The 8,943-nt window shown below is 42.9% G+C and overlaps 1 protein-coding gene across 1 annotated transcript in view; it reads right to left on the bottom strand.

Annotated features, from left to right (window-relative positions):
• Window positions 1–3,579: 3,579 nt before the first annotated feature.
• The window catches only part of PKN2 (protein kinase N2), a 54,160-nt gene continuing 48,796 nt past the window's right edge, over window positions 3,580–8,943 (bottom strand). The window contains exons 20-22 of the mRNA XM_054383905.1: window positions 7,685–7,792; window positions 6,016–6,096; window positions 3,580–5,937 (exon numbers count right to left, since the gene is read on the bottom strand). Coding sequence (XP_054239880.1) covers window positions 5,734–5,937; window positions 6,016–6,096; window positions 7,685–7,792 — 393 coding nt within the window. The 3' untranslated portion in view covers window positions 3,580–5,733. The remainder of the gene's footprint in view (window positions 5,938–6,015; window positions 6,097–7,684; window positions 7,793–8,943) is intronic.

Here is an 8,943-nt window from a genome sequence, read left to right as displayed (position 1 = left end):
GGCAGGGCTTGGTGCCGCAGGAGGGGCATGGCAGTGCGCGCAGGCAGGGTGAAATCTCTCTCTCAGACCAAAGGTAAACCAGCAGGAGTAAGGAAGCTTAACCATGGTGTCCACTCAGAGAAGAGGCACATCCTCCTCTGCACTTCCTACAAGGGATGCATCAGTTCAGACTGAGCTTCCCCAAGCCCATGTAGCTAGGCAGGTCTCTGGCTGTGGTGAATGCTGCAGCCTCTCTCTGGAAGTGCTTGGAATTAGGGAAAATGGCTGTGTGAGATGTGACCAGGTGGATTACGTGCTTAGCCTGGTGGTAGAGCTAAGAGAGAAAAAGGGATAGGCTAAGGGGTTGGAGAAAGACACAGACAGGTGTAACCACCCTGTGCCTTCCCTGAGAAAGGAACAGACACCACAAAAAGCTCAGAATCAAAGGGATGTGGCATCCTCTCCCCACCAGAATCTAGGCAGTCTCCCAAAAATAGTGCATGGAAGCAAGTCCCCCATTAGGGAAAGCAAATGAAGCCTCTCTTTGCCCACCATGTGCCACTACACAATAGGTACAAGGCTCGAGAGCTAGAGGATCAGTCAGTGGGCTATGTGGGTATTGATTCAGCCACACCAGGGGCTTCACAAACATCCAAAAGACCTACCTCCCATAGTATTACAACCACCTCCACAAAGAAGAAAAGGAGAGTCAGTCACAGTTGTAGGTGACTTTTCTGAAAGGAACAGAGGGTCCAATATGCAGGGCAGACCCTTCTCATAGGGAAGTCTGTTGCCTCAGAGGAGCCTGGATTAGGAAACTCCAAAGCCTAATGAGATTCTTGGGTTAGTACCCACTACAACTCTTCCGTGTGGGTGGTGAAGAAGTTGTAACACATAGTCCAAGGGCAGTTAAGAGACTTTAGGGCCCTGGGCTGCCTAGTGAAGAAATCCGGGGCACAGGTTATCTTTTCCTCCCTCTTTCCAGTACTGAGCAGAAACACTGGAAGGGACAGGCAAATCCATTCCATTAATACACGGCTGTCTGACTGGTGTGTCAGAATTTTGGGTTCTTTCACAATGGGTTAGCCTACATGGCATCAGGCATGCTAGCACCCAATGGGAGCCACCTTCCTCAAATTGGAAGCAGGGTCTTTGCCCAGGAACTAGTGGGACTCAGAGATAGGACTTCAAACTAGATGTGAATGGGGAGGGGGAAGAAATCAGGCTTGGCTGTGATAAACAGAGGATTGACTCACTAGGGGCTCCTGAGGAAGTAGAAGCCAGCAGGGAAACTCCTATGAAACTCCCAGTCAGTCCACCCTGCAGCCTGACTGGCCAGGGGTCAAGCTTTTGGCACTGTTGCGTTCAAAGTGAGTGCCTGCTGGTTTGAAATGATGCACCAGATGCTGAGAAATGAAGGCCAGAAGTTATTCAGCCTTCCCCAAATGAACAGCTTAGAAAACAAGTTGCCTCCTGACAGTGTCCCTTTGTGTGCAAAGCAACAAATGTACTTCACTGGGAGTCTTGTGGTTCCTGAGTTCATTTTGTATCACAGGTGCAAATTAATTTTAATTGCCAAAATGAACAGCTGAGGGGTCAGCCTGCTCCACATCTGGTCCTGAGCCATGCAGAGGGAAGGCTGTGTCCAGTGCTAAGAGTGCTAATTGTCAATAGCCCTCACTGTTTTCTTGCTGGGTTAGTTTTAATCCTCTTCTGCCGGTTGACACTATTGAAATGTGGCAGCTCAGCTTTCCCCCCCCCCCCTTTCCTGTAAACAAATAACAAAGGCTCTACAGTTCTGTTACATCACTGAAGCTGTTGGTTGCAGTCATGAAAAATTTTGGTGCAGATGTTAAGGTGGGATTGCATTCTACTGTCCAGTATATTTCCTTATGCCTTGGTGCAACAGTTCTATTACATGGGCTTCCCTGTCTTGCTCTGAGCTACTTTGCCTTCCTGCTTGTTGGGGAAGGTGTGATGATTTGAAGAGGCAGGGCCTGATCTTTAGTGTGCTGTTAACAGTTGGAAACACAAAGGTGGAAGTTACATCGCCATGAGTATACTTCCCAGCATAGATCTACTGCCTGCAGGCTAGAAATGTCTGAAATCTACCTTTGCAGTAATGCTCTGGTTTTGAAATGCATTCAGGCATTTAGCATGAGCACTTGCAAGGGATGGGCTTGCAGCTGAAATTGATATGTACAGCAAAGGCTGCCTGGTCTGAAACTTAAATAATTTGGCTCTGCAGGGCTGCAGAGCTTGACAGAGATTTTGCCTTTACCCTGCCTCTGCCTGCAGTTCCAGTACTGCCCTTGGCATGGAGATGGTAGCAACTGCACAGCCTAAAGAGGGAGAACTTGGAATATGTTTGATTGGACTGTATATACTGAAATCCAGGTACTGCTGGTCCCAGTAGGCTAACAGCTAATGTGAAGCATTTCAGGAAAAAAAACAGTACAACTCTGAATTAATTTTCAGGCAGTTACAGTAAGCTGTTTCGGTAAGGCTAAGGAATTTGGCTTCTTTTAGAGGTTTCTTACTCAGCAACGAGCTCTCCTTGTTCCTTGTCTGGAGCGTTTCTTGGTAGTAGTGGGGGATTTCTGTGTGCGAGGCACAGCAGCAGTTCTCAGGGTGGAGGGATAGGTGTGGGAGCTGGGGAGGAGATCATCATTGCAGCTCAGTAGCCAGTTTTTACCTTCTGTTACAGAGTGAAGTTGTAGCAAAGGCTCTATGAAAAATAGTCCCTAAAATGCAAGGAGAAACAGCTGCAGCTCAGATGTTGATAGGTTTTTGGGTTCTCTGCTAATGCCTCTGTGTTGTTACTGGGAGGTCGTTCAGCAGCAAACCTGGGAGAAGACAGTAGTGAAGGATTGCATTCCCCACCACAACAAAGGCATGGGCATAGTATCTTGTTAAGTCAACTGCAATTTAGACAAGGTAGTTGAAACTACCATTAGTTGGAGCCAGCCCTTTCTGGGATGATTGATCACAAATATCTAAGCAAAGTGTCCCTAGGCAATGGTGGTCTCATGAGAAATTTTAGTTTGTTCTCAAGATTAAAGATTTCTTTTCTTGATGCACTCAGAAAAGAAAGCTTCACTCTCTGCTTAGATAACAAGGCTGCTGTGGGTTGGGTGTAAGTTTTTGTTTGTTTACAGAGCTTTCCTATGTAAGGGTGGGAGGACAGAGATTGTAATGAAGAAACATTGCAGGACAGGAGTGAGTGTTGTCTCCCCCTGTCCTCAAAGGAAGCCTGCATGGGGAGGATGCCAACGCAAGCTGGCCAGACTTCGATAGATGTGGTCTACTCTTGGCTCCCTTCAGATAGGACTGCTCACCCAAGCAAGAGAAGGCTACTTTCCTTAAGCTTCAGAAAGAAGGTATGCTCAGAGCTATTATTTTTTTTAAATGGATGGAAGTACATTGAGCTACCACAAAAAGACTGGATTTCTCTAAGTCCCCTCCTGAGAGCAAGTTCTTTTCTGAAGTTACCTGTGGAAAACATGACAAATCGGTTCAAGAAACAGCAAAATCATGTTTGGGACACAATTTACAAATTACTCTATTTAAAACTTTAATTTGTGATATTAATGACTGCAAAACACTTCGAATGACATTTGTTAAAGGCACATTTCATTTTAATGCATAGTGTACCATTCTAAAATATCCTAATTTCCTTACAAAGTGCTTGAGCAGCCACATACAGATAAAGTATAGCAAAATATATTTACAATCTAGGGTTTAAAATCTTAATCTGCCTAAAAATAGTTTAAAAACTACAGAGATAAAATTAGTGCTTTCTTTCAGCTTAACTGGGTGAACATACCCTGCCCTCTAATTTTTTTCTTTTTTTTAATTTTTAGTGATTTACTTAGATTAAAAAAAAAAATTCTGTACAAGATGTAGTTACAAAAAAAAGGTACTTTTGAGGATACTTTCGTAAGTGTTAAGCACCCTGTTAGATGCTCATATATATATTTGGGAACCAAAAAGGGTGAGCTGACTGTACCTCAAAAGTATTGGGTTCAGCTAGATACAGGAATATGATGTTTCTTACTGATTACAATCTGAAAATGAGTGATGCTGAAAAGTTGACTCACCCTGCTAAACGTGATTTGTAGGGCTAGTACAGATGCCTGCCTTGTTCCAAGCGTGGGGGGGTAGGGAGAAGGGACATGTGCCTGATTTAGACCAATTAACCCTTTTGGGTTTGAGCCCCTAAGCCTCTCCCCTGCCTGACCCTGCATCCAGGAACATGATTTTGAACAACCACCTCAGTTCTGCATGAGGGGTTCACATTTCTGCTTTGAGTGAATAAAAGTTTAGATTTCATTGGAGTGCTGATTCTCACTGTCTTAGCCCATGAACAGCAAACACCTGGCTAGGATGAACCTGTGAGAGATGAGATCAGCTCTGAACAGTGCTAGAGCTAAGGACCACATGGGATATTTATTGTCCAAGAATCAGTGTTTGCCCAAAGAACACCAGATGCCAAAACCAGGTCTCAGTTTACAAGTGTGCACAGTGTCTGGTCTGTGATTTTTTTTCAGCTTTTGAGGTACAGCTTTTAGTGTTAAGGGGTTTATAAAATATACACTGTTTTTATCAAAAATATTTATACATTCTGTTACAACATATTGCTTTTACCCTCAGTAACTGCCAATCTAAGGTCTGAATTCAGTGGCCTTTCTGTATACAGGTATTTTTTTCGCTCAGAGCTCTACATTGTTCACTTGGCCACGGAGCGAAGTGAATGAAATGGTATCATTAAATTACTTGCCTGGACATAAGAATACATTACAGCTTCCAGCTAGACATGTTCACAGCATGTATACAGTGAAAATCCCTATGTCTTCTAAAAGTGATATGGTACTGTACAGCAGGTACAGGATGATCTTGGTGGTTACATAGACTGGTTAACTTATCTGTCCACTTGGTGAGTGGGAAAGGCATGAGTCTGAATACAGAAGTGGATGGGCCTGCTTTGCTCTGTGTAGTCAGACTGAGCAACATCCTTGTTACGTTCTCCATACTGACCAGGGTTTTAAGCCATGCTTAAAAAGCTTGAAGGCAAAACTGTTTGGCAAGTGGCTTTGGTAAACTTTCTGGATTTTTCTTCAGCACGGAAGCACTTACACTGTTGTTATCTCAAAGGCAAGGTGTTTAACATTTTTCCTAATAAATACCATAGAAAATTTACAAAACAAGGCATATCTGTTCTCAATACCATTATTTTAAGAAGATAAAAGTGTACATAGAAATGTGTAGTTCTGTAGACTGCACAAGGTAATCTTTAACTGAAATAATTTGCCTTCTCCAGCTAGAACCATGTTCTGTGTCACGAGCATCCCAAGCTTCTATTGCAGTGTAGCTGAGTAGAGACAAGCAGTTACCTAGCTCAAAGTCTGCTTTTCCCACTTAAGGCAGATCTATGACAAAGTGATGTTATCTGCTGTAGAGGAGTGAGAGAATCAGTACAAATCCACGTGTGCTTGTGTGGGAAGCTTAATACAGCCTGGGTTCACCAGCTCAGCGTAACAACTCCATAGACCTGTGTTCCAGTGCTCAGATTAAAAAAACAATATACAAAGAGGCCACTCTTCACAAGAGTGTTAAAACAGTACTTAAAGGATGTTCATGTGATTTAAAAAAACAGAAGCTACAGGTGGCACAGAGAGCAATTGAAGGGTCGGTATCCTTCTGAGAGAGGCATTCTTGTGAGCCAGTCAGCTGGGGTTTCACAGTGTCTAGAAGTTAACACCAATCAGCAATGTAATCAAAATCTCTGAACATTTCCTGCTCTTCTTCTGAAAGTATCCTTGGTTCCCGAGGTGGAGTGAGGATAGGTGCTTCGGAGGTAAATTCGTCATCAAAATTACTAACATCTTCTCGTCCTCTAATGGTGGGTACAAAAGGAGGCTTCACTTTCTTGGCCAGTAAAGCATTCCAATCTATTAGCTGTAAAAGAAACCAGCTCACATTTAGATTCCTGTCTATTGCTCCTGAGTGTCCTTAGAAGTACTGGTTTGTACTCACCCTGAAGAAGTGATGCTTCTTCACATCCTCAGCATCTTTTTCTCCAGCTCCAAGACGTCGGTCTGGATTTCTTCGTAACAGCTGACAAAACAGGCAAAAGTTCAGGGGTAGGGGGAAGATGAGTGCTACTGCATAAGAACCAAGATGAAGATCAGATGGACAGCGAAACTGCCTGACCTATAGAAAATTCTTGGTCCTCTGGATGCACATAGCTAGAGAAAGCAGTGCCCTTTTGGATGCCTGAATCTGTTAGCACAATTCCACCCAGCACAATAGCAGCCCAGCTATGAACATAGAAGAGCCTAACTGGTCTCATTGCAGGTCTGTGATACCAGGTCCTCGTACCTAAGGTGCTTTGTGGGGCAGGCGTTCAGCTGGAGAGGATACAGGCTTTGCATAAGCTAGTGTTGCTTGCTCGGCTCAGAAGAGAGACCATTCTGCTATCTCCTGTGCCCAGCTACTTCACAGGAGTTACCAAGAGAGGGCTGACTGCTGCTTTCCACAGTCAAATTAAAAGGGTTTTCCAGTTAACACCAAAAGCATTAGATGCTCACGCTTGTGAATCACGGTGCTGTGAGCAGACCCCTGTTCCAGGCAGAGTGCCTAGCATCAGGGTGGGCTAATAGATTCATGATGCAGCCATCAAAACATAATGTCTTCTATATGGTGTAAGAATTTCTCAGATGGGAGCAGTGCATACACAACTACAACTAGTAAACTGCAAGGACAAAGTTAAGGGTGCACATATTCTGGGTGCAACATAGCGGTTCCCTGTGGATATTGGCATGATAATTTTCCACAATAAAAATACCTTCCCCAGGTACTGCCTTAAAACTGTATTCTGTATTCTTCTTTCTCGAGACAAAACACTCCCTGGGAATAAGCAATCGTTTTAAACTACACAGTATTTCTGACATCGCTTAAATACTGATGCCACAGTAGTTACTGTAACACGCTTTAACTCATATGCTGCAGCATGTTGCTGAATTGGCTGCTGGACTAATATTCAGTGTCAGACATCTAAGTGGAGATACTGCTTCCAAAGGCTTTGAATCACCTCCAGCTGGTGCCATTCTATAAACAGGGATAAGCTGCTAACTCAGGTACAAGCATCTTCTTTAGATAAGCAGAGGCGTTACACCAAGGATAGCACTAATGACAATCATGAACAAAATCAGCTGTTCTTTGCCAAGAATGGGACTGCAGATGCCTTCTGTATGGTGTTCCCTGCCCCAGTTGGAATGAAACCAGAAGGATTTAGAAGTCTTTGAATTAAAATAGTCATGTGACAATGTAAATCTACCAGATAGGTCAATGCAGCAGTATTCCACTTGGCAAAGACAGCTGAGCTCCTCTGGTTAGATACAACTAGGAAACACAGATCAGGGAGAAAATAGAGCCTCCAGTGCTTTACATTTAAAAAAGGAAAACTTGCTCCTAAATGAAGTGGAATGGCACTGATGACTATTTTCTTTTAAGGTGATAGGCAGCATGGCACAGCATAAATGAAGCAAGTCTGAAATTTAATTGTAGAAAAAAAAAATAAACCAAACAACCCAACCCCAAGTGTGAGTTCAGAAAGTATTTTGTTCTTCACAGAAGTAATGAATTTCATTAATGTTGGAAAGGAAGCAGGGTTAGAGGGAATACTGTAATATTATGTTCTTACCCGTCTCATTATGGAGATGGCTTCTGTAGACAGAAACCGTGGATATCTTACTTCATCATTTACAATACTGTCAAACACCTCTTCTTCATCATCTCCAGGGAAAGGAGACTAATGAAAGTAATGAAAAAATACAGTTAAACAGGCTTTAAAATCGCTTCCAGTTGAACGTGTTGACATACTCAACTGGCAGCCTGGAACTAAACACCCTGAGAAGTCATCTTCCTTTACCCATAAACTCTTCCATAAGAAAGAGAAAAGTAAGGCAAGTTGCTATTTTCCCTTAATTTCTACTGAAGGACTATGCTTTAAAAAATGTGCTTTTGTAAGTAGAGACAAACACTGAAAACTGGGATCTTCTTTGAATTCTGACACCAGATATACACGGAATGTGGAAAGTATGTATCAAGTCTTTGGGACAATCTTTAGCATGTTACAGCTCAAGGGTTTTCAGACTCTTTGGAGGTGGCCTGACAGATGCAGGTAACACCCTACAAGCTTTTTGTTCTTTTTTACCTGAGAGGAAGTGGAAGAAAGGTGAATGATCATATTTTTTTTTAATACAAAAAACAAACAACAAAATAATGAGCAAATCTCTGGATTTCATTTAGTCTCTGGCATGCAAACCATCCATCTGCTACCTGGGAGATGCCATAACAGAATGGACCAGGAAGAAAGCAACGTACTCAAACACATGAACTGGGGTGTTCTGTTTAATGCAGCTGTAGCTCACATGGTAAACAGCATTGTGTTTGGCATAATCTTCCACTACTATCTAGTTTTGTGCACTAAAGGAGTTTATCCTTTCCCTAAAAGCATTTGAAAGCAGAAGACTGCTATAGCTGTATGCATCCACATTTGACAAGAACAGGTGTGTGCTGGAAACTGAGCTCCCCAAAACCGGATGTGCTATGTTCTTGCTTAGAGGCACTGATATTAATGTGTCATTACTGTAATTTAAGGCATAATGATATAAGTAAAAACCAACCAATCAAAGATCTAGAGGTTAAGTCTTGGAGCAACTACAACCCATTCAGTTCTACAACTGCTGGTAATTCAAGCTCATAGCATGACTTACCAACCTCTACAGCATCACAGGAGCTAGTGTCAGGTAAGTAACTGCTCGATTCTAAACGTTCTTTCTTGATGAAAGTCATGAAGATGTTCACTCAAACTAGGTAGGCCTATACCTACTGTATCCCCTGGTATTGATGCAACTGTGACAGGCAGGGCATTCTAAATGCTGACAGGCTGCTATCTTG

The sequence above is a fragment of the Indicator indicator genome, chromosome 10, assembly GCF_027791375.1.
Source record: "Indicator indicator isolate 239-I01 chromosome 10, UM_Iind_1.1, whole genome shotgun sequence".
NCBI lineage: Eukaryota > Metazoa > Chordata > Aves > Piciformes > Indicatoridae > Indicator > Indicator indicator.
The sequence above is the reverse complement of the archived record's forward strand: the minus strand, read 5'-3'. Positions and strand labels throughout refer to the sequence as shown.